Here is a 26,863-nt window from a genome sequence, read left to right on the forward strand (position 1 = left end):
TGTTGTGTGTTGTATTGAAATTGACCCAAACATAACTGAGTACCACTTTCCATAATTTCAAGCATAGTGGTAGCACCATCATGTTATGGGTGTGCTTGTAATCTCTAAGGACTGGGGACTTTTTCCAGGATAAGAACATTTATGGAATGGAGATTAGTACAGGAAAAATCCTAGAGGAAAATCTGGTTGACTGCTTTGCACCAGACACTGTGAGATCAATTCACCTTTCAGCAGGACAATAACCTAAAACACAAGGCCACACTTACACCGTAGTTGCTTAACAAGAAGACAGTTTTTAATTAAATCTGCTTGAAAATCTATAGCAAGACCTTTGAAAATAATAAAATGGGCAAATATTGTAGAATCCTGGTGTGCAAAGCATTTATTCTTACCCAGAAAGACTCAAAGCTGAAATCACTGCCAACGGTGATTCTAATATGTTTTGACTCAGGGGTGTGAATACTTCTGAAATATAGTTGTATTTCATTTTCAATAAATTACCATACATTTGTAAAAACATGTTTTCACTTTAATGTTTAATCCATTTTGAATTCAGGCTCTAACAACAAAATGTGGAATAAGTCAAGGGGTATACTTTCTGAAGGTACTGTTTAAATGTGATTGTAATTTGGCTCTGCCTGCCATAAAAACCTTTAACTATCATAAAAAATATCAACAAACGTATCATTACCCAATGGGGATTTTTGCAAGTTAAATCACGCACCACCTTTCACATCTCAGTGGTTTAGCTGGGTCCTGAAAACAATTCTGTCATGTTGTGTTGCTGCCATGCTATGTTAGCAAGCCAGCTAATCCATCACTGCGTTCACCGGGTTCAGCAGTAAACAGACAATTACTGCTGAACCAGTAAATTGGGGCATTCAAATGCTGTCGGAGATACAAGGTGGAAACTCAGAATTTGATACCCGAGTCTACGAATTGACTAGTTTCACTGAACTTTCACCTTTTCAACCAAAAGATGATGAAACAGAGCCATTTACAGCCCTAATAATGTGAACAATGTAGCTAGTTTGACCACATTTCCAACATTAGCAAGCTAGCTATGTATTAGCACAGAATGTAAGTTCTAAGGGTTAAAGATAAAATGTTATTTCATCACTGAAATTGTTGGAGTATATCAATTATCCCTGCTACTCATATAATCTATTATTGCATGTTGCATTACTGTTGAGTTGTCTGACTTTCAGGGATACTTCCCTCAAAATACAAATGTATGTGTTTTTATCCCTACCATGTCTGTATCAATTGACCCAGGCCGCTATTAAGTGCTTAGTTCAGTTGTTTTGTTATGTTACGTTACAACAGCCTCTGACTAACATGAACCTCCTGAGACCAACACTGAATGGATGCCAATCGGGCATGTTCAGAGCGCTATAACCCATTTCTTAATCAATAAAATGCCATGAGTTGTCACTCACCTATCGTCTTTGTTGACCTGATAGTAGTAGGACCGCTGGCGTATGGCCGAGTAGAACGAGAACGCCTCATTCAGGTAACTTGTTTCTGAGGTACGAAGGCTACGACACAAAAAGAGAAAATGTGTGCTAAGACCATTTGTATTGACTGTGACACTTGTACCAGGTATTTCCCGAATAAATGTATGAACGAAACAGATTTCATCAACTTTGAAGTACAAATCTTTAGCGAACGCTTTATAAAATACAAATTCTGCATGATGCCAACTTGGTAGCTTGTTTTAATACTGTAAAAATGGACATGGGACTCAGGTCCCAGAGAGTGTTTCTTTTGCCACCAGTTTTTGATTGTCTCAGTCTTTCATAATTCAGGTATGCATATTATTATGTTATTCATATTAATTTGAATGCTGAAAAAGTAAGTCATTTAAGTTGACAATATTGTTTTCTTATTTTTAGCCATTTGTATTGCTTAATTCACAGGTGCATGAAAACAGGGCTACACAAATTGCAGTTAATATTCCGATTTTTTTGTACTTTTTCAATTTCACCATTTGTGCATTTCCGAATAACAAATTCAGATTCTGGCCTACCCCTAGGTCCTAGATCCTAGACCAACCTCCCTATCAATTACCAGAATTTGTATGAACCAGGATTCATGATCACACAAGTTACAGCATGGATCAGACCAACAATATGTTCCAGGATATGAATGGGACGGATATGTGACACAACCAAGGGTTGGAACCAGTTCAGGGAACAGAACTGTAAACTGGAAAATAAACATTGAGGAACAGAACCAGAACGTAAACGTTATTTTAGAAGCATGGGGACCGGTTAATAACGTTACTTTAGAAGCATGGGGACCGGTTAATAACGTTATTTTAGAAGCGTGGGGACCGGTTAATAACGTTACTTTTTAGAAGCGTGGGCACCGGTTAATAACGTTATTTTAGAAGCATGGGGACCGGTTAATAACGTTTTAGAAGCTTTAATAACGTTAAGAAGCATGGGGACCGGTTAATAACGTTACTTTTAGAAGCATGGGGACCGGTTAATAACGTTATTTTAGAAGCGTTATTTTTTTAGAAGCGTGGGGACCGGTTAATAACGTTAACGTTTTTTAGAAGCATGGGGACCGGTTAATAACGTTATTTTAGAAGCATGGGGACCGGTTAATAACGTTATTTTAGAAGCATGGGGACCGGTTAATAACGTTATTTTAGAAGCATGGGGACCGGTTAATAACGTTATTTTAGAAGCGTGGGGACCGGTTAATAACGTTATTTTAGAAGCATGGGGACCGGTTAATAACGTTATTTTAGAAGCATGGGGACCGGTTAATAACGTTACTTTAGAAGCATGGGGACCGGTTAATAACGTTATTTTAGAAGCAGCGTGGGGACTGGTTAATAACGTTACTTTTTTAGAAGCGTGGGGACCGGTTAATAACGTTACTTTTTAGAAGCGTGGGGACCGGTTAATAACGTTATTTTATATTCCAGGCATTTTGTTTTTGTCCCACAAACAAATGCAACAAAGCACCTATGCAAAGCCATCACTGTCACTCAGAAACTTATTCCAGTGTCTGCCTGTCACTTTTTGTCAATGCTAGCCCCTCTGAGGCATACTGTAGCTACTGACGTTACAGGCGTGATTCAGGAGATATTTTTTAATTAGAGAACAATGGATTCACTTTTTCAATGCTAGTTGAGGATACTGTAGTTATCACGTTGGATGTATTAACTACAAAGAGGTAGGATGTGTTTTGATTTGAATTCTGGTGCCACTCTGCACACACAAGACCTCATAGAAGCCACTCCTCCGTAGGTATAATTCTATGGGCCTAATTCAGAGAATGCATGTCATAACAACAAGATGCCCAGCGCTTCATGCATAGCTCTCTCCTCACCTGCAAAATTTCAGTCACATTTTTTGTGGTTCGAACCAAAAAATATAATAATGGTTCTGTTCAAAACAAAACAATTGGAAAATCATTTTGATTCCAAACCCTGAACACAACATCCTAAAATGGAGGTGGTGTGCGCATGTGTGGTGCAGTTGAAGGACCCTTACTAGTAGTGATAGTAGAGCTGGCCTATTTTGGATGCCACCTCCCCTATCTGCCATCTCTTCAGGCCATGCCGATTTTCCAGGACCTGCCTGCTCACAAGCAAAAATATAACAAATAAGCAACGCCGTGTTTAAAACGAACATTTACACATTGAAGATGCTTTTAAACTGTCAAACATAACCAAAAGATAGAGGCTCATATACTTCACACAAACAGACTCCGCCCATATTTTAAATGCTGACATTTTAGGAGATACCAGTAACTGTTTTTCCTCCTTCCTGAGAGTCAACTGAACTCTGTCCTTTTTGAGCTATTAAAGACTAAATTATAAACTAGGTGGTTCGAACACTGAATGCTGATTGGCCGACAGCCATGGTAAATCAGACCGTATACCACGGGTACAAAAAACATTTATTTGTACTGCTCTAACTTCGTTGGTATCCAGTTCATAATATCAATAAGGCACCTCGGGGGTTTGTGATATATGGATAATATACCACGGCTAAGGGCTGTGTCCAGGCACTCTGCATTGCGTCGAGTTAATAACATCCCTAAGTCGTGGTATACTGGCCATATACCACACCCCCTCTCGCCTTATTGCTTAAATACATTCTCTGTGAGCAGGGATTGAAAATCTCTGAGCACTGCATCTCTACATCTCATCATCTAGGCTCAAACGTTCTTGATCTATCCATCTGGGGAAATGTGTGTGAGAGAAAGGAGCTGTCAGTGGTCAGCTGACCTATGCTGCTGCTGAAACTTCCACAGCTTGGTGTAGACGTCAAAGGTGCGCACGAAGTAGGACTGCCACTGCTTGTGCCTGTACTGAGGAAGATCTCTGCGAGAGACAAGAGGGGAAGGGGTTAAACAAGAACAGCTCAAGGACAGAACTACAAACATTTTTAAAAAGGCACACGTAGCCTACATATCAATTTTTATTTTACCTTTATTTAACTAGGCAAGTCAGTTAGGAAAAAAAAATCTTATTTTCAATGATGACCTAGGAACAGTGGGTTAGCTGCCATTTTCAGGGGCAGGATGACAGATTTTTTACTTGTCAGCTCGTGGATTCGATCTTACAACCTTTCGGTTACTAGTCCAAATGCTCTAACTACTAGAGAGCTATATTCAATGAATATTACAAAAAAAATACAATGCATAGACACAAACTATCTAGGTTAAATAGGGGAGAGACGTTGTGCCGCAAGGTGTTGCTTGATCTGTTTTTCTAAACCAGGTTTGCTGTTTGTTTGAGCAATATGAGATGGAAGGAAGTTCCATGCAATATTTTCAATGACAGCCTACGAACAGTGGGTTAACTGCATGTTCAGGAGCAGAACGACAGATTTGTACCTTGTCAGCTCGGGGATTTGAACTTGCAACGTTTCGGTTACTAGTCCAACACTCTAATCACTAGGATACCCTGCCGCCCCTGGTGGGATAAGTATGTGTGTGTCAGAGCTGTGTGTAAGTTGACTATGCAAACAACTTGTGATTATCAACACAAAAGAAGAAGAAAAAGAAGAAGTGATGCAGTCCGTCTCTCCTCAACTCTTAGCCAGGAGAGACTGACATGCATAGTATTAACATTAGCCCTCTGATTACAATTAAGAGCAAAACGTGCCACTCTTTTCTGGGCCAGCTGCAGCTTAACTAGGTCTTTCCTTGTAGCACTGGACCACACGACTGGACAATAATCAAAATAGACAAAACTAGAGCCTGCAGAACTTGCTTCTTGGAGTGCAGTGTCAAAAAAGCAGAGCATCTCTTTATTACGGCCAGACCTCTCCCCATCTCTTTATTACGGCTAGACCTCTCCCCATCTCTTTATTACGGCCAGACCTCTCCCCATCTCTTTATTACAGACAGACCTCTCCCCATCTCTTTATTACGGCCAGACCTCTCCCCCTCTCCCCATCTCTTTATTACAGCCAGACCTCTCCCCATCTCTTTATTACGGCCAGACCTCTCCCCATCTCTTTATTACAGCTAGACCTCTCCCCATCTCTTTATTACAGCCAGACCTCTCCCCATCTCTTTATTACAGACAGACCTCTCCCCATCTCTTTATTACAGACCTCTCCCCAGACTCTTTATTACTCCCCCAGAGACCTCTCCCCATCTCTTTATTACAGCTAGACCTCTCCCCATCTCTTTATTACAGCTAGACCTCTCCCCATCTCTTTATTACAGACAGACCTCTCCCCATCTCTCTCTTTATTACAGACAGACCTCTCCCCATCTCTTTATTACAGCTAGACCTCTCCCCATCTCTTTATTACAGCTCCTCTCCCCATCTCTTTATTACAGCCAGACCTCTCCCCATCTCTTTATTACAGCAGACCTCTCCCCATCTCTTTATTACAGCTAGACCTCTCCCCATCTCTTTATCCCCAGACTCTCCCCATCTCTTTATTACAGACAGACCTCTCCCCATCTCTTTATTACGGCCAGACCTCTCCCCATCTCTTTATTACAGCTAGACCTCTCCCCATCTCTTTATTACGGCCAGACCTCTCCCCATCTCTTTATTACAGACAGACCTCTCCCCATCTCTTTATTACAGCTAGACCTCTCCCCATCTCTTTATTACAGCTAGACCTCTCCCCATCTCTTTATTACGGCCAGACCTCTCCCCATCTCTTTATTACAGACAGACCTCTCCCCATCTCTTTATTACGGCCAGACCTCTCCCCATCTCTTTATTACAGCTAGACCTCTCCCCATCTCTTTATTACAGGCCAGACCTCTCCCCATCTCTTTATTACAGACAGACCTCTCCCCATCTCTTTATTACAGACAGACCTCTCCCCATCTCTTTATTACGGCTAGACCTTTCCCCATCTCTTTATTACAGCTAGACCTCTCCCCATCTCTTTATTACAGCCAGACCTCTCCCCATCTCTTTATTACAGCTAGACCTCTCCCCATCCTCTCCCCATCTCTTTATTACAGCCAGACCTCTCCCCATCTCTTTATTACAGACAGACCTCTCCCCATCTCTTTATTACAGCCAGACCTCTCCCCATCTCTTTATTACAGACAGACCTCTCCCCATCTCTTTATTACAGCTAGACCTCTCCCCATCTCTTTATTACAGCTAGACCTCTCCCCATCTCTTTATTACAGCTAGACCTCTCCCCATCTCTTTATTACGGCTAGACCTCTCCCCATCTCTTTATTACAGACAGACCTCTCCCCATCTCTTTATTACAGCTAGACCTCTCCCCATCTCTTTATTACAGCAGACCTCTCCCCCAGAGACCTCTCCCCATCTCTTTATTACAGCCAGACCTCTCCCCATCTCTTTATTACAGACAGACCTCTCCCCATCTCTTTATTACAGACAGACCTCTCCCCATCTCTTTATTACGGCTAGACCTCTCCCCATCTCTTTATTACGGCTAGACCTCTCCCCATCTCTTTATTATCTCTTTATTACAGACAGACCTCTCCCCATCTCCCCATCTCTTTATTACAGACTAGACCTCTCCCCATCTCTTTATTACAGACTAGACCTCTCCCCATCTCTTTATTACAGACAGACCTCTCCCCATCTCTTTATTACAACTAGACCTCTCCCCCATCTCTTTATTACAGACAGACCTCTCCCCATCTCTTTATTACAGACAGACCTCTCCCCATCTCTTTATTACAGACAGACCTCTCCCCATCTCTTTATTACAGCTAGACCTCTCCCCATCTCTCCCTCCCCATCTCTTTATTACAGACTTCTCCCCATCTCTTTATTACAGACAGACCTCTCCCCATCTCTTTATTACAGGCTAGACCTCTCCCCATCTCTTTATTACAGACAGACCTCTCCCCATCTCTTTATTACAGACAGACCTCTCCCCATCTCTTTATTACATTACAGCTAGACCTCTCCCCATCTCTTTATTACAGACAGACCTCTCCCCATCTCTTTATTACTTTCTCCCATCTCTTTATTACGGACCTCTCCCCAGACCTCTCCCCATCTCTTTATTACGGCTAGACCTCTCCCCATCTCTTTATTACAGACAGACCTCTCCCCATCTCTTTATTACAACTAGACCTCTCCCCCATCTCTTTATTACAGACTAGACCTCTCCCCATCTCTTTATTACAGACAGACCTCTCCCCATCTCTTTATTACAGACAGACCTAGACCTCTCCCCATCTCTTTATTACAGACAGACCTCTCCCCATCTCTTTATTACAGACAGACCTCTCCCCATCTCTTTATTACAGACAGACCTCTCCCCATCTCTTTATTACAGACAGACCTCTCCCCATCTCTTTATTACAGACAGACCTCTCCCCATCTCTTTATTACAGACAGACCTCTCCCCATCTCTTTATTACAGGCTAGACCTCTCTCCCATCTCTTTTATTACAGCTATCTCTTTATTACAACAGACCTCTCCCCATCTCTTTATTACAGCCAGACCTCTCCCCATCTCTTTATTACCACCTCTCTCTCTTTATTACAACTAGACCTCTCCCCATCTCTTTATTACAACAGACCTCTCCCCATCTCTTTATTACAGACAGACCTCTCCCCATCTCTTTATTACGGCCAGACCTCTCCCCATCTCTTTATTACAACTAGACCTCTCCCCATCTCTTTATTACAGACTAGACCTCTCCCCATCTCTTTATTACAGACTAGACCTCTCCCCATCTCTTTATTACGGCCAGACCTCTCCCCATCTCTTTATTACAACTAGACCTCTCCCCATCTCTTTATTACAACTAGACCTCACCCCATCTTTACAACCATTGAATCAATATGTTTTGACAATGACAGTTTACAATCTAAGGTAACACCAAGTAATTTAGTCTCCTCAACTTGTTCAACAGACACACCATTCATTACCAGATTCAGCTGAGGTCTAGAACTTAGGGAATGATTTGTACCAATTCCAATGCTCTTCGTTGTAGAGATGTTTAGGACCAGTTTATTTCTGGCCAACCATTGAGGTCTAGAACTTAGGGAATGATTTGTACCAATCACAATGCTCTTCGTTGTAGAGATGTTTAGGACCAGTTTATTTCTGGCCAACCATTTCTAGAACTTAGGGAATGATTTGTACCAACCATTCTTAGTTGTAGAGATGTTTAGGACCAGTTTATTTCTGGCCAACCATTGAGGTCTAGAACTTAGGGAATGATTTGTACCAATCACAATGCTCTTCGTTGTAGAGATGTTTAGGACCAGTTTATTTCTGGCCAACCATTCCAAACCATGTAAAGTGTGGTGTACCGCATATTATTTAGATACTGACTGTTAACACTTGGTGGCCTATAGAAACACCCCAAAAGAAAAGGCTTTAGATGTGCCAAGTGAACCTGCAACCTCAACACTTCAATAACACTTGACATGAGATCTTCTCTAAGCATTACAGGGATATGGCTCTGAATATATACAGCAACTCCTCCCCCATAAGCATTTCTGTCTCTTCTATAAATGGTATATCCTTGTATTGATACTGATGTATTGTTACGGTTTTCTTTAGGTGAAGGAGAGTCGGACCAAAATGCGGCGTGTAGATTGCGATCCATGTTTATTAAACTGAAGCAACACGAATCTAAATACAAACACTACAAAACAATAAACGTAACGAAAACCGAAACAGCCTAATACTGGTGCAAACAAACACAGAACAAGGACATCAGGACACTAAGGACAATCACCCACGAAACACTCAAAGAATATGGCTGCCTAAATATGGTTCCCAATCAGAGACAACGATAAACACCTGCCTCTGATTGAGAACCACTTCAGACAGCCATAGACTTAACTAGAACACCCCACTAAGCTACAATCCCAATACCAACACACCACATACAAAAACCCATGCCACACCCTGGCCTGACCAAATAAATGAAGATAAACACAATATATTTCGACCAGGGCGTGACAGAACCCCCCCCCTAAGGTGCGGACTCCCGGACGCACATCAAAACAATAGGGAGGGTCCGGGTGGGCGTCTGTCCATGGTGGCGGCTCCGGCGCGGGACGTGGACCCCCGCTCTATCAATGTCTTAGTCCCTCTTCCTCGCGTCCTAGGATAGTCCACCCTCGCCGCCGACCATGGCCTAGTAGTCCTCACCCAGAACCCCACTGGACTGAGGGGCAGCTCGGGACTGAGGCAGCTCGGGACTGAGGGGAAGCTCAGCACTGAGGGGAAGCCCAGCACTGAGGGGAAGCCCAGCACTGAGGGGAAGCCCAGCACTGTGGGGAAGCTCAGCACTGAGAGGAAGCTCAGGCAGGTAGTTGGATCCGGCAGATCCTGGCTGGCTGGCGGTTCTGGCAGATCCTGGCGGATCTGGAAGATCCTGGCTGACTGGCGGATCTTCCAGATCCTGGCTGACTGGCGGATCTTCCAGATCCTGGCTGACTGGCGGATCTTCCAGATCCTGGCTGACTGGCGGATCTGGAAGATCCTGGCTGACTGGCGGATCTGGAAGAGTCTGGCTGACTGGCGGATCTGGAAGAGTCTGGCTGACTGGCGGATCTGGAAGAGTCTGGCTGACTGGCGGATCTGGAAGAGTCTGGCTGACTGGCAGATCTGGAAGAGTCTGCAGATCTGGAAGAGTCTGGCTGACTGGCAGATCTGGAAGAGTCTGGCTGACTGGCAGATCTGGAAGAGTGGCTGCTCCATGTAGACTGACGGCTCTGGCGGCTCCTTGCAGACTGGCAGCTCCATGCAGACTGGCAGCTCCATGCAGACTGGCAGCTCTGGCTGCTCCATGCAGACTGACAGCTCCTTGCAGACTGACAGCTCAGGCTGCTCCATGCAGACTGACACCTCAGGCTGCTCCATGCAGACTGACACCTCAGGCTGCTCCATGCAGACTGACACCTCAGGCTGCTCCATGCAGACTGACACCTCAGGCAGCTCCATGCAGACTGACAGCTCTGGCTGCTCCATGCAGACTGACATCTCTGGCTGCTCCATGCAGGCTGACATCTCTGGCTGCTCCATGCAGGCTGGCAGCTCAGGCTGCTCCATGCAGACTGACAGCTCTGGCTGCTCCATGCAGACTGACATCTCTGGCTGCTCCATGCAGGCTGACATCTCTGGCTGCTCCATGCAGGCTGGCAGCTCAGGCTGCTCCATGCAGGCTGGCAGCTCTGGCTGCGCTGAACAGGCAGGAGACTCCGGCAGCGCTGTAGAGGAGGAACGCTCTGACAGCGCTAAACAGGCGGGAGCCTCTGGCAGCGCAGGAGAGGAGGAAGGCTCTGGCAGCGCTGAAGAGGCGAGGCGCACTGTAGGCCTGATGCGTGGTGCTGGCACTGGTGGTACTGGGCCGAGGACACGCACAGGAAGCCTGTTGCGGGGAGCTGCCACCGGAGGGCTGGTGTGTGGAGGTGACACAGGATGGGCTAGACCGTGAAGGCGTACTGGAGATCTTGAGAGCAGGGCTGGCACAAGACGTGCAAGGTTAGGGAGGTGCACAGGAGGCCTAGTGCGTGAGGCTGGCACCATCTTCACCAGCCGACTAACACACACCTCAGGACGAGTGTGAAGCGCTGACCCAGGTGCCATCAAATCCCCGACACGCTCCGTCGGGCGAATTCCATGCTTAAAGAACCAACACAGCAACTCCCTCATTACTCTCTCCTCCAATTTCCCCATTAACTCCTTCACAGTCTCTGCTTCGCTCACCTCCAACACCGGCTCTGGTTCTGGTCTCCTCCTTGGTTCCTCACGATAAACAGGGAGAGTTGGCTCAGGTCTGACTCCTGACTCTGCCACACTCTCCCTGAGCCCCCCCCCAAGAAATTTTTGGGGCTGACTCTCGGGCTTCCTTCCGTGCCACCGTGCTTGCTTCACCAACCTCATTCTCTCGTAACCCTCTGCAAACTGCTCCATCGAATCCCAGGCGGGCTCCGACACTCTCCCTGGGTCGACCGCCCACCTGTCTATTTCCTCCCAAGTAGTGTAGTCCCGATATTGTTGCTGCTGCTGCTGCTGCTGCTGCTGCTTCTGTTGCTTCTCCTGCTGTTTCTGCTGCAGCTGCTGCTGCCTCTGATGATTCTCCTGATTCCAGCGCCTCTCGGCTTTCGCCGCCTCCAGTTCTTCCTTGGAGCGGCGATATTCTCCAGGCTTTGCCCAGGGTCCTTCTCCGTTTAGGATTTCCTCCCAAGTCCAGAATTCCTTATTTCGTATCTCCTGCTGTCGCTGTTGCTTCTCCTGCTGCTCCTGCCTGTTGACACGCCGCTTGGTCCTGTTGTGGTGGGTGATTCTGTTACGGTTTTCTTTAGTTGAAGGAGAGTCGGACCAAAATGCGGTGTGTAGATTGCGATCCATGTTTATTAAACTGAAGCAACACAAATCTAAATACAAACACTACAAAACAATAAACGTAACGAAAACCGAAACAGCCTAATACTGGTGCAAACAAACACAGAACAAGGACATCAGGACACTAAGGACAATCACCCACGAATCACTCAAAGAATATGGCTGCCTAAATATGGTTCCCAATCAGAGACAACGATAAACACCTGCCTCTGATTGAGAACCACTTCAGACAGCCATAGACTTAACTAGAACACCCCACTAAGCTACAATCCCAATACCAACACACCACATACAAAAACCCATGCCACACCCTGGCCTGACCAAATAAATGAAGATAAACACAATATATTTCGACCAGGGCGTGACATGTATCATCAAATGAATTATCTAAGAGAGTCTCAGAAATGGCTAATATATGAATGTTATCTGATGTTAGCAAGTTATTGATTTCATGAACCTTATTTCTAAGGATGTGTCGTGTCTTTGGCTATGCCGGATGAAGTGATATGACATGCTATTCTATAAAATCCTTTCTCTGTAATAATATTACCTGATTGAGCTAATCGTGTAAATGTAATTAAGTAGAGTCGGGGCACCACAAAATAACATTTATAGAGCAGTTATCTTCCGAATAAACTCTTAAAGACCTAGTAATATTTTACCTCAATAGCAGTCAATATTAATCGTCACCTTATTTCAGTCTCATCTGAAAGTTGTACATTCTTGGTTATCTTCACGAACCCTGGCTAACAAGTTGAATCAACAATACAAAATTGGGTTTAATTATTTATTTACAAAATACCTAACTAATTACACAGAATATGCACAGAATGAATCATACCTTGATTACAAATTATGTCATAAAGGAAAACGTCCCTAGCGGACGGAACAGATTTATTTATTTTTATTTCACCTTCACCAGGTAGGCAAGTTGAGAACAAGTTCTCATTTACAATTGCGACCTGGCCAAGATAAAGTGAGGTGAGATACGGGAGGTAAAGGCAAAAAAAGGCCATGGTGGCGAAGTAAATACAATATAGCAATAAAACACTGGAATGGTAGATTTGCAGTGGAAGAATGTGCAAAGTAGAGATAGAAATAATGGGGTGCAAAGGAGCTAAATAAATACAGTAGGGAAAGAGGTAGTTGTTTGGGCTAAATTATAGATGAGCTATGTACTGGTGCAGTAATTTGTGAGCTGCTCTGACAGCTGGTGCTTAAAGCTAGTGAGGGAGATAAGTGTTTCCAGTTTCAGAGATTTTTGTAGTTCGTTCCAGTCATTGGCAGTAGACAACTGGAAGGAGAGGCGGCCAAAGGAAGAATTGGTTTGGGGGTGACCAGAGAGATATACCTGCTGGAGCGCATGCTACAGGTGGGTGCTGCTATGGTGACCAGAGAGCTGAGATAAGGGGGGACTTTACCTAGCAGGGTCTTGTAGATGACCTGGAGCCAGTGGGATTGGCGACGAGTATGAAGCAAGGGCCAGCCAACGAGAGCGTACAGGTCACAGTGGTGGGTAGTATATGGGGCTTTGGTGACAAAACGGATGGCACTGTGATAGACTGCATCCAATTTATTGAGTAGGGTATTTTGTAAATGACATCACCGAAGTTGAGGATCGGTAGGATGGTCAGTTTTACAAGGGTATGTTTGGCAGCATGAGTGAAGGATGCTTTGTTGCGAAATAGGAAGCCAATTTCTGGATTTAACTTTGGATTGGAGATGTTTGATGTGAGTCTGGAAGGAGAGTTTACAGTCTAACCAGACACCTAGGTATTTGTAGTTGTCCACATATTCTAGGTCAGAGCCGTCCAGAGTAGTGATGTTGGACAGGCGGGCAGGTGCAGGCAGCGATCTGTTGAAGATATGACAGCTGGTTACACAAAAGAAAAGGGGGTTGGGTTTGAGTGAAAGAGCAGGAAGACTTGAGGAACAAAGGGAGAAGCCATGCTATTGTAAATACAGTATCTTATGCATTCTAAATTACCGCCCATTTGGAAAAAGAAAATGCAATAAATATTTACTCTGAGCTACGCTTCGGTAGGTTGGTGGTAGATGGAAGGCTGTGTTGCCCAACAGAATCCTTTGAAGAATGTCTCTGCTGGTAAATTGGATACGTTGTAGTAATGTCGTTGTGTGGCACCTCATTTGGCCTCACTGATCATCCCTAAAGCCAACACCTCATTTGGCCTCACTGATCATCCCTAAAGCCAACACCTCATTTGGCCTCACTGATCATCCCTAAAGCCAACACCTCATTTGGCCTCACTGATCATCCCTAAAGCCAACACCTCATTTGGCCTCACTGATCATCCCTAAAGCCAACACCTCATTTGGCCTCACTGATCATCCCTAAAGCCAACACCTTATTTGGCCTCACTGATCATCCCTAAAGCCAACACCTCATTTGGCCGCCTTTCCGTCCAGTTCTCTGCTGCCTGCGACTGGAACGAATTGCAAAAATCTCTGAAGTTGGAGACTTATCTCCCTCACCAACTTTAAACATCTGCTATCTGAGCAGCTAACCGATCGCTGCAGCTGTACATAGTCCATCGGTATATGTATATAGCCCACCCAATTTACCTACCTCATCCCCATACTGTTTTTATTTGATTTACTTTTCTGCTCTTTTGCACACCAGTATCTCTACCTGCACATGTTCATCTGATCCTTTATCACTCCAGTGTTAATCTGCTAAATTGTAATTATTCACTCCTATGGCCTATTTATTGCCTACCTCCTCATGCCTTCTGCACACAATGTATATAGATTCTTTTTTTTCCTACTATGTTATTGACTTGCTAATTGTTTATTGTTTACTCCATGTGTAACTCTGTGTTGTTGTCTGTTCACACTGCTATGCTTTATCTTGGCCAGGTCGCTGTTGCAAATGAGAACTTGTTCTCAACTAGCCTACCTGGTTAAATAAAGGTGAAATAAAAATCAATAAATAAAATAAATAGGCCTACGGGTATCATACTCCATGTGGAACAGAGTCTAGATTTTTGTTAAGGTGTTACTATAGATCCCGGGTTCATTCCCGGGCTGTGCCACAACCGGTCATGGCAGGGAGTCCCAGGGAGTCCTCATTACTAAGAGAAGTAATGAAGCAACCAATTCCAAGTTCTCAGACAATCGTTCAGGCACGTGTTGTCACTACTGTACACACTCGTAAGGGACAGAGGGGGGAGGGAGACAGAAGGAGAGTGAGTGTGCAAGGGAGAAGATACAGCCTGCAGCTACTGACATACCAAGCCTAAAAAATATTTGAACTTGCAATTTATACTAGGCCTAAATAGCCTTTCCGTGGAGAAAAGCAGGCTAGCTCTTGCTAATTGCTAAATGTAAAATAGGCCTAGGCCAAATGAACTGTCGCACATCGAAAAAGATGGAAACTTGCAAACCACTTGGGCAACAAGGCAAGCAATGAATGGCATGACATAAAAGATGCTCAGTCTAAACAGCATTTGTTGTTGAAATATATTTTCTATATTATTTGTCATGAAGTGTTATTTGCAGTCGTCACTATGACAACTACCCTGAAGCACTGAATGGTCCTGTGTTACCACCTTAATAATAGAACTACAGAGTGCAGTAAGATGCTTTGATCCATTGATTGACAGGTACTGCAGAATGATAAATGGTCCTTGGTGTGGATGATCACCAACATTCAGTTATGTATACTTTATCATTATAGTTATCGTCCTTGGTGTGGATGATCACCAACCTTCAGTTATGTATACTTTATCATTATAGTTATCGTCCTTGGTGTGGATGGCCCTTAAAGGTTGACAAATAAGACAAAGTGCCACGTCAAACTGAAAAGGTTGTACTCTTCAATTTGGGGTTGATACTAAGAAATGTGGTATTACAGAAATTGTGTATTTTCATTCACCTTAATTCTGAGAGTGTGGACCATCTTTTTACCATTGATAATTTAGGTCTACGAGCCATTTATTAAATAACTAACTGATCATTTAGGTCTACGAGCCATTTATTAAATAACTAACTGCTCATTTAGGTCTATGAGCCATTTATTAAATAACTAACTGATCATTTAGGTCTACAAGCCAATTATTAAATAACTAACTGATCATTTAGGTCTACGAGCCATTTATTAAATAACTTACTGATCATTTAGGTCTACGAGCCATTTATTAAATAACTTACTGATCATTTAGGTCTACGAGCCATTTATTAAATAACTTACTGATCATTTAGGTCTATGAGCCATTTATGTCACGCCCTGACCATAGAGAGCCTTTGTTTTTCTATGGTAAAGTAGATCAGGGAGTGACTGGGGGGTTTTGTAGTTATTATTTTCTATGTGGGGTTCTAGTTTAGTTTTTCTATGTTGGTGATTGTTTATGATTCCCAATTAGAGGCAGCTGGCTATCGTTGTCTCTGATTGGGGATCATATTTAAGTAGCCTTTTTTCCACCTGTGTTTTATGGGATATTGTTTTGAGTTAGTGCATGTAGCACCTCTGTAGTCACGGTTCGTTGTTCGTTTATTGTTTATTGTTTTGATTTGCTAAGTTTCACTTTCAATAAATTATGTGGAACTCAACATCCGCTGCGCCTTGGTCCATCTCTACAAACGAACGTGACAATTTATTAAATAACTAACTGATCATTTAGGTGGCCCCCAATCTGGCCCTCAAACCATCACGGTCACCTAATAATACCCAGTTCACAATTGGCTCATTCACCCCCCTCCTCTCCCCTCTAACTATTCCCCAGGTCGTTGCTGCAAATGAGAACGTGTTCTCAGTCAACTTACCTGGTAAAATAACGGATAAATAAATAAAATAAAAAAAGGTCAACGAGCCATTTATTAAATAACTTACTGATCATTTAGGTCTATGAGCCATTTATTAAGTAACTAAGTGTGGAGTCATTTGGAGACAGACAGAGAGAGAGAGACAGACAGACAGGCTGACCGTAGGCCATTGAAGAGTTGTTTGGATTTGTCCAGTAGGTAGCAGAAGTCTGTGACTGTCTTCCTTTCACCCAATGGGATGTCATCCTCAGCCCCAGTCATGGCACCTGCCTCTCACCCCTGAAAAACAAGAACATCTTTGACTTGACAGAGGCCATATAATACAAACAGTAAAACTAAAAGGGCATTTTGTCATTTATTATTTTTTTGTAGGTAATATGTATCTGCAATATGTATCATGTATTTTCTGCATCATCAAACAACCAAAGTGCTCTAAACTGTCCAAGAATTCACTGTCAAGCTCTAGTGATCAGGCTCTGGCTATAAGCATGAGCCTTGCGAATCAGTGCATACATTCTACAAGGTGTGTGTGTGTACGTGTGAGAGAGTGTAAGATCAGGTCACACACACTGAAACTTCTTGTTTGAGAGCATTCTTTTGCCATTACCAAATGACCAAAGGGCTCTACAATGTCTAACACTTAGGCTAACTGCGGTCAAGGGCAACCAGCTCAAGCACTACCTATTTTGCAGAAAAGGTATAACCAATTTTACAGAAAAATGTGGCACCTTTTTTTGGAAGCAGAGTTGGATCTACTGACAAATTCTCTAAAACAACATTGGAGGCGGCTTATGGTAGAGAAATGAACATTCAATTCTCTGGCAACAGCTATGGTGGACATTCCTGCAGTCAGCATGCAATTGCATGCTCCCTCAAAACCTGAGATCTGTCATTGTGTTGTGAAAAAACTGCACATTTTAGAGTGGCCTTTTGCCCCCAGCACAATGTGCACCGGTGTAATGATCATGCTGTTTAATCAGCTTCTTGATATGCCACACCGGTCAAGTGGATGGATAGTCTTGGCAAAGGAGAACTGCTCACTAACAGGGATGTAAACATTATTGTGCACAAAATTTGAGAGAAATACACTTTGTGCATATGGAACATTTTTGGGATATTATATTTCAGCTCTTGAAACATGGGACCCACATTTTACATGTTGCGTTTATAGTTTTGTTCAGTATAGCTAGGGGCAATCCAACATCACTGAGTGAAACCATCCATAATTTAAAGCATGCGATGGCTGCACCATGTTATGGGTACAGTGCTTGACTTGGGACAGAGTGCCGTACCGTGTGGTGGTTAATTTCTTTACTATCAAATGAGGATAGACAAACTTATCACACAAGTCAGAGTTATACTTAAGCTAAATCTTTATTCACTTATTAATAAGGGAGCAGGTCAATACAACACACACACAAAGTTAATCAATTGAGTGCTCTACGATAATGATGGCTGGTCGACGAATCACCCTCAAATGATTCGTCGAGAGCCCCCAGACAAAAGTGCAAAGGTCTTTTATAGCCAAGAAACACCTCTTTCAGTCTACATGGCGAACAACAGATGGATGGAATGGGTCACAAGGTGTTACGAATCCCTTTTGGCCCGACAGTCTAGGGGGGATGGTAATGAGACCCGTAACATAACTCATGCAAATTATAATTGTGACAAAGTAAAAGTGTGAACGAAATAACCACGACAACTGAAATTATACCGTCAAACTCAGGGTTTATTGTATTATACACACGCATTTATTATACACACGGAAATGGGGGGAGCAGGAAAAGGGGCTGAGCTGGACCCACGGAAAGAAACAAGCATCCAAAACACCCCTAAGCTAGACTAGCCTAATTTAACAGCTAACTAACTAACCAAAAATACAGTGGGTGGTCCGCCCAGTTCTAACTAGTGTTTTTAACAAAGTCTATCTACGGGTAGTGTATGCCCATGGGCGACTTGTCTTGGTTTCCCCTTTTCCCACCAGCAATCAAACACAAACACCATAACCAAAAACAATACTCACAGAGATGGCAAATCGGTCAATGGAGCAACAACCGCAGAGAACTTTTTACAGAAGCTACGGTAGTAGCCAACCATCCCTAAAAAGCGGCGTAGCTCTCGTCTGGTGGTAGGTGCAGGGAATGCAGTTATAGCCAAGACCTTGGCATCAACAGGGCGCACCTGTCCATGGCCAACCTCTTTACCGAGATAGGTAACAGTAGCCTTCCCAAACTCGCACTTTGCCAAGTTCAGGGTTAGAGAAGCAGCTGCCAACCGTTCACATACTACCCTTAGCGAGTCAACATGATCTGACCACTCAGACGAATAAATCACTAGGTCATCAAGGTATGCACTACAATTAGGAACGCCAGCTAATACGGAGTTAACCAGTCGTTGGAAAGTGGCTGGTGCATTTCGCATCCCAAAAGCCATGACTGAGTACTGTAGGAAGTTGTCTGGGGTCACAAAGGCAGAAATCTCAGAAGCACGTGAAGTTAACGGAACCTGCCAGTAACCTTTTAAGAGGTCCAACTTAGTTACATACTTAGCAGCACCAATAGTGTCGATACAGTCGTCCAGTCTGGGTAACGGGAACAAATCTGGCATTGTGACAGAATTTACCTTTCGATAATCCGTACATAACCTGGACGTGCCATCAGGTTTAGGAACCAAAATGCAAGGAGAACTCCAAGGGCTGGAACTTGGCGTAGCCAGGTCATTCTCCAACAAATATTTCACCTCATCCCTCATTATCTTCCTCTTGGAAGCGTTGATACTATATGGGTGTTGCTTGATAGGTGTAGCATTTCCAACATTAATGTCATGTTCCAACACATTTGTGCGAGTAGGAACGTCATTAAAGAGACATGGAAAACTGTGTAGTAGCCTCACAATATCATTAGCCTGTCCATCCGTTAAATGAACCAGACCTGACTGGATAGACAGCAGCATTTCTGAGTTGGGCAATCTAACACACTGCTGTTGAGTGTTGCGCAACTCCAATCCATCATCATCATCATCATCATCAATATGACAGTCCACTATGATAGCAGTAGTAGCAGAGGAGACAGCAGTACCTTCCTCTGTTTTTGAACTATCTAACTGTGTGATGGGTCAGGTGTGATAAGCTTTCAACATGTTAATGTGACACACACGAGATTGGCGTTGTCTATCAGGAGTTTGAAGCACATAGTCAGTTTCACTTATTTTCTTTTCAATCAAATAAGGACCAGAGAAACGAGCTGACAGTGAAGATCCTGGAACAGGTAATAACACCAGTACTTGGTCACCTGGCTGTAGTGGACGAGAAACAGCCTCTTTATCATAGTGTCTTTTCATACTCCTCTGTGAGGAAGACAGAGCTTCCTTTGCGAGAGCACAAGCTTGATGTAGGCGCTCACGAAAGCGACTAACGTAGTCCAACACATTCTCGTCTCCTGTACACAACTCTTGGGACAAGAACTGTTCTTTAAGGACTTTCATTGGTCCTCTCACTGTATGACCAAACACTAGTTCAGCCGGGCTGAAACCTAGGGACTCCTGCACAGTTTCACGAGCAGCAAACAAAACTAGAGGAACTCCCTCATCCCAATCTTTCTCAGATTCCAAACAATATTTACGTAGCATAGACTTCAGTGTCTGATGCCATCTTTCAAGCGCACCCTGAGACTCTGGGTGATAGGCGCTTGACACACGGTGCGTAATTGACAAGGATTTTAACACCTGCTTGAAGAGCTTGGATAGGAAATTGGTACCTTGATCGCTTTGTACCACCTTAGGTAACCCGAATGTCGTGAAGAATTTTATTAAGGCTTTACTCACTACCGGGGCTGTAATCCTTCGCAGAGGAATGGCCTCGGGGTATCTTGTAGCCATACACATAATCGTTAACAAAAACTGGTAACCCGATTTTGTCTTCGGCAACGGTCCAACACAATCAACCACCACATGCTCGAATGGTTCACCTATGACAGGTATGGGACAAAGAGGAGCGGGAGGAATAACCTGATTTGGTTTTCCTGTTATCTGACGTGTGGCATGTCCGACAAAACTGAGCCACATCTTGTTTTAAACCCGGCCAAAAGAAATGTCGAAGGATCCGATCATAAGTCTTTGTGATTCCTAAATGACCAGACCACTGGTGATCATGAGCAAGGGATAACACATTTTGTCGAAAGGCTGTAGGAATCACTATTTGGTAAACAGCATTCCAATCTCCACCCGCGTCAACATGGGATTTCCATTTACGCATGAGGAGATTACCATCAATAAAGTAAGCCACGTTCTTCATCTTTACATCTTCCAATGAGACAACACTAGAAAAACATTTAGCAAGCTTGTCATCAACCTTTTGGTTAGCAATCAGCTGCTCACGAGTGACTGGTAACTGTATTGCCTCAGCAATAAGTTCAACGTTCTTTGATTCTTTCCTGGGCTGTTTGTCAGAGGTGATCAGCTTCTCAGAGGTATCACACAACCCATCCTCTGGATCAACCTCTTTGAACAGAACAGTGTTTGACAAATCTATCACGTCACCCTCTTGTCGTGCCTGAGCACGAGTGACAGCACAAGCGGGGAACACATGTGGATAACTCTGTGCCAACTCATTCGAGAGAGAGTGGTCACTTTTATCCAATACTTCCAATACAGGTACTACGTTTCCTCCGGCAATATCGTTACCCATTATAAAGGTCACACCTTTCACTGGCAACATAGGACGTACCCCCACTCTGAATATTCCACTGATTAACTCAGAGTGTACTTTCACAAAGTGCAATGGCACTGGGACAAATCCCATTTCAATACCCTGCACTAACACACTGGAACCACAGTATGTATCATCAGATCAGATAAGGGCAACACATCAGACAATATAAACGACTGCGCCGCACCAGTATCTCGAAGGATTTTAACCGGTCGCTGAGACGCTTCGTCATTCGTTAGGGACACAAACCCCTCGAAAATGAATGGTTCATAACTGCGGTCGGGGACTGAGACTTTCAAACTGCAGTTACCCTGAGGCACCTGTTTTGTTGCAGACCTCACAACCGTACGAATTAGAGCAACACCAGTTGGCGGCTTGGCACGAAGAGGCATCCCTTGTTTGCGTTTTAGCAGGAAACAATCATTAATCATATGTCCCACTTTATGACAATAGAAACAGGGACGCTCATTCTTCTGGCGTGCTTGATATACTACTGCTGGTCGACTAGGGCTAAAAGTAGGAAACTCAGTGGCTCTACTCTCAGTTTGAGCCGAAAACACACTCTTGTGCGTCAACACAAACTCGTCTGCCAACACAGACGCTTCTGCCAGGGAGGATACTTTCTGTTCGTTTAGGTAAACTACAATGCGTTCGGGTAAGCAATTTTTAAACTCTTCCAACAAGATTAACTCCCGGAGAGAGTTGAAATCAGTTACCTTACTAGCAGCATGCCATTTATCAAACAGATTTCCCTTGTCTCTAGCAAATTCCACATACAGTGCCTTGCAAAAGTATTCGGCCCCCTTGAACTTTGCGACCTTTTGCCACATTTCAGGCTTGAAACATAAAGATATAAAACTGTATTTTTTTTGTGAAGAATCAACAACAAGTGGGACACAATCATGAAGTGGAACGACATTTATTGGATATTTCAAACTTTTTTAACAAATCAAAAACTGAAAAATTGGGCGTGCAAAATTATTCAGCCCCTTTACTTTCAGTGCAGCAAACTCTCTCCAGAAGTTCAGTGAGGATCTCTGAATGATCCAATGTTGACCTAAATGACTAATGATGATAAATACAATCCACCTGTGTGTAATCAGTCTCCTTATAAATGCACCTGCACTGTGATAGTCTCAGAGGTCTGTTAAAAGCGCAGAGAGCATCATGAAGAACAAGGAACACACCTGGCAGGTCCGAGATACTGTTGTGAAGAAGTTTAAAGCCGGATTTGGATACAAAAAGATTTCCCAAGCTTTAAACATCCCAAGGAGCACTGTGCAAGCGATAATATTGAAATGGAAGGAGTATCAGACCACTGCAAATCTACCAAGACCTGGCCGTCCCTCTAAACTTTCAGCTCATACAAGGAGAAGACTGATCAGAGATGCAGCCAAGAGGCCCATGATCACTCTGGATGAACTGCAGAGATCTACAGCTGAGGTGGGAGACTCTGTCCATAGGACAACAATCAGTCGTATATTGCACAAATCTGGCCTTTATGGAAGAAAGCCATTTCGTAAAGATATCCATAAAAAGTGTTGTTTAAAGTTTGCCACAAGCCACCTGGGAGACACACCAAACATGTGGAAGAAGGTGCTCTGGTCAGATGAAACCAAAATTGAACTTTTTGGCAACAATGCAAAACGTTATGTTTGGCGTAAAAGCAACACAGCTCATCACCCTGAACACACTATCCCCACTGTCAAACATGGTGGTGGCAGCATCATGTTTTGGGCCTGCTTTTCTTCAGCAGGGACAGGGAAGATGGTTAAAATTGATGGGAAGATGGATGGAGCCAAATACAGGACCATTCTGGAAGAAAACCTGATGGAGTCTGCAAAAGACCTGAGACTGGGACGGAGATTTGTCTTCCAACAAGACAATGATCCAAAACATAAAGCAAAATCTAGAACGGAATGGTTCAAAAATAAACATATCCAGGTGTTAGAATGGCCAAGTCAAAGTCCAGACCTGAATCCAATCGAGAATCTGTGGAAAGAACTGAAAACTGCTGTTCACAAATGCTCTCCATCCAACCTCACTGAGCTCGAGCTGTTTTGCAAGGAGGAATGGGAAAAAAATTCAGTCTCTCGATGTGCAAAACTGATAGAGACATACCCCAAGCGACTTACAGCTGTAATCGCAGCAAAAGGTGGCACTACAAAGTATTAACTTAAGGGGACTGAATAATTTTGCACGTCCAATTTTTCAGTTTTTGATTTGTTAAAAAGGTTTGAAATATCCAATAAATGTCGTTCCACTTCATGATTGTGTCCCACTTGTTGTTGATTCTTCACCAAAAAATACAGTTTTATATCTTTATGTTTGAAGCCTGAAATGTGGCAAAAGGTCGCAAAGTTCAAGGGGGCCGAATACTTTCGCAAGGCACTGTGTCTTTTGGAAGGCGAGGAGAAGAATGAGAAACTATCTCTGGAGGCCACCAAGAGAGGGGAGCTATCCACGAAGATCCACTAAGACGGTGACAAACCCGTGAATTTGGTTGGAGTTTAAAGATAATCGTATTGTGTTCCTGTTTCATCTGAAGAAGATGTATGTTTTTCCTTGGGAGATTTTCATTGATTATGTTGGAGTGTTTATATTGACCAAAATCCCTCAATAGAGAACTGTGTTCAATCAAGAAAACCTACTCCTGGCTTTACATAACTTACATTACTATGAAGCAGTAGCCAAGAAGATGAACAGTGAATTGGAAAGCCAATTCGACAAGGCCTAATTCATTTTAAAAAGTCTCCATTTTCTGCTACTAACAAAAGGGCTTTGTGTGGGAGCCTACACAGGGTACAAAACATTAAGAACACCTTCCTAATATTTGAGTTGCACCCCCGTTTGCCCTCAGAACATCCTCAATTCGTCGGGGCATGGACTACAAGGTGTCGAAAGCATTCCACAGGAATGCTGGCCCATGTTGACTTGACTACAAGTTGACTGGATGTCCTTTGGGTAGTGGACCATTCTTGATATACATGGTAAACTGTTGAGCATGTAAAACCCAGCAGTGTTGCAGTTCTTGACACACTCAACCCAGTGCGCCTGGCACCTACTACCTTATTATACAAAGCGATCCATCTTTAGTCCGCAATGCTTTGTGCTTAGAAACAAGCTGTAAAATGCCGGGGAAAGATGTGACTCCGACGCATATGGGACATCTTTGGCTGGAATCTATGACCTTCAGAGGCTGCGCTACAATCTTCTATAGCCGAGGAGATGAAGAAATTGACTTGGGAAGTTTTTTATTTTACCTTTATTTAACTAGGCAAGATCAGTTAAGAACAAATTCTTATTTTCAATGACGGCCTAGGAACAGTGGGTTAACTGCCTGTTCAGGGGCAGAACGACAGATGTGTACCTTGTCAGCTCGGGGGTTTGAACTTGCAACCTTCCGGTTACTAGTCCAACGCTCTAACCACTAGGCTACCCTGCCGCCCCAAAACACTAATGTGTGATTCTGTCACTATCAACTGACGTTATTCTAAACAAGTCAGGAGCAAGCCAGCTCGCCTAAGGAACGGAACTGAATTATTTAGGTCAGACTGTTCTCTCTGCTACCGCATGGCAAGCGGTACCGGGACTCGTCAACAACTTCTACTCACAAGCCATAAGACTGCTGAACAATGAATCAAATGGCTACCCGGACTATTTACATTGACCCCCCATCCCCGTTTGTTTTTACACAGCGGCCACTCCCTGTTTATTATCTATGCATAGTCACTTTACCCCTACCTACATGTACAAATTACCTCAAATAACCTGTACCCCCGCACAACAACTCAGTACCGGTACCCCCTGTATATAGCCTCGTTATTGTTATTTGTGTTACTTTTTTTCAATGGTATTTTTTACTTTAGTTTATTTAGTAAATATTTTCTTAAGCAGTTCACGCTGTTGACAACACACATTTGTTTGAAGTGTGCAACTAGAGGTGAACAAAAAATCTCTAGACCACCTTTACTCCACACACAGAGACGCATACAAAGCTCTCCCTCGTCAAATCTGACCATCACTCGATCCTGATTCCTGCTTATAAGCAAAAACTCAAACAGGAAGTACGATGAAGCGGATGCTAAGCTACAGGAATGTTTCGCTAGCACAGACTGGAATATGTTGTGCGATTCATCCGATGGCATTGAGGAGTACACCACATCAGTCACTGGCTTCATCAATAAGTACTTTGATGACGTGGTCCCCACAGTGTCCATACATATTCCAACAAGAAGCCTTGGATTAACAGGCAACAGCGGAATTGAGCTAAAGGCTTGAACTGCCGAGTTCAATGAACAGGACACTAATCCGGATGCTTATAAGAAATCCCGCTCCGGCCTCCGAAGAACAACAACCAACAGGTTGCTTACAGCCAGTGACTCCCACCTTACAGCCAGTAGTGATCCAAAGCCCCCCTTACAGCCAGTAGTGCCCCCCTTACAGCCAGTAGTGATCCAAAGCCCCCTGCTTACAGCCAGTAGTGATCCAAATCCCCCTGCTTACAGCCAGTAGTGCCCCCCTTACAGCCAGTAGTGATCCAAAGCCCCCTGCTTACAGCCAGTAGTGATCCAAAGCCCCCTGCTTACAGCCAGTAGTGATCCAAAGCCCCCCTTACAGCCAGTAGTGATCCAAAGCCCCCCTTACAGCCAGTAGTGATCCAAAGCCCCCTTACAGCCAGTAGTGATCCAAAACCCCTGCTTACAGCCAGTAGTGATCCAAAGCCCCCTGCTTACAGCCAGTAGTGATCCAAAGCCCCCCTTACAGCCAGTAGTGATCCAAAGCCCCCTTACAGCCAGTAGTGATCCAAAGCCCCCCTTACAGCCAGTAGTGATCCAAAGCCCCCTGCTTACAGCCAGTAGTGATCCAAAGCCCCCTGCTTACAGCCAGTAGTGCCCCCCTTACAGCCAGTAGTGATCCAAAGCCCCCTGCTTACAGCCAGTAGTGATCCAAAGCCCCCTGCTTACAGCCAGTAGTGATCCAAAGCCCCCTTACAGCCAGTAGTGATCCAAAGCCCCCCTTACAGCCAGTAGTGATCCAAAGCCCCCTGCTTACAGCCAGTAGTGATCCAAAGCCCCTGCTTACAGCCAGTAGGGCCCCCCTTACAGCCAGTAGTGATCCAAAGCCCCCCTTACAGCCAGTAGTGATCCAAAGCCCCCTGCTTACAGTCAGTAGTGCCCCCCTTACAGCCAGTAGTGATCCAAAGCCTCCCCCTTACAGCCAGTAGTGATCCAAAGCCCCTGCTTACAGCCAGTACCCTACATACCCAACATTATTCATCTCATATGTATACGTATATACTGTACTCTATATCATCTACTGCATCTTTATGTAATACATGTATCACTAGCCACTTTAACTATGCCACTTTGTTTACATACTCATCTCATATGTATATACTGTACTCAATACCATCTACTGTATCTTGCCTATGCCACTCTGTATCATCACTCATTCATATATCTTCATGTACATATTCTTTATCCCCTTACACTTGTGTCTATAAGGTAGTAGTTTCGGAATTGTTAGCTAGATTACTTGTTGGATTTACTGCATTGTCGGAACTAGA

General features: G+C 43.9%; 1 protein-coding gene across 2 annotated transcripts in view; it reads right to left on the reverse strand.

The window, feature by feature from the left end:
* The window catches only part of LOC112234548 (protein SCAI-like), a 51,909-nt gene that overhangs the window by 20,491 nt on the left and 4,555 nt on the right, over window positions 1-26,863 (reverse strand). For both annotated transcript variants that reach the window (XM_024402716.2, XM_024402715.2), the window contains exons 3-6: window positions 16,750-16,868; window positions 4,253-4,348; window positions 3,513-3,599; window positions 1,440-1,538 (exon numbers count right to left, since the gene is read on the reverse strand). In XM_024402716.2, the coding sequence (XP_024258484.1) occupies window positions 1,440-1,538; window positions 3,513-3,599; window positions 4,253-4,348; window positions 16,750-16,850 (383 nt within the window). In that variant the 5' untranslated portion in view covers window positions 16,851-16,868. The remainder of the gene's footprint in view (window positions 1-1,439; window positions 1,539-3,512; window positions 3,600-4,252; window positions 4,349-16,749; window positions 16,869-26,863) is intronic.

The sequence above is a fragment of the Oncorhynchus tshawytscha genome, linkage group LG33, assembly GCF_018296145.1.
Source record: "Oncorhynchus tshawytscha isolate Ot180627B linkage group LG33, Otsh_v2.0, whole genome shotgun sequence".
NCBI classification, from domain to species: Eukaryota; Metazoa; Chordata; class Actinopteri; order Salmoniformes; family Salmonidae; genus Oncorhynchus; species Oncorhynchus tshawytscha.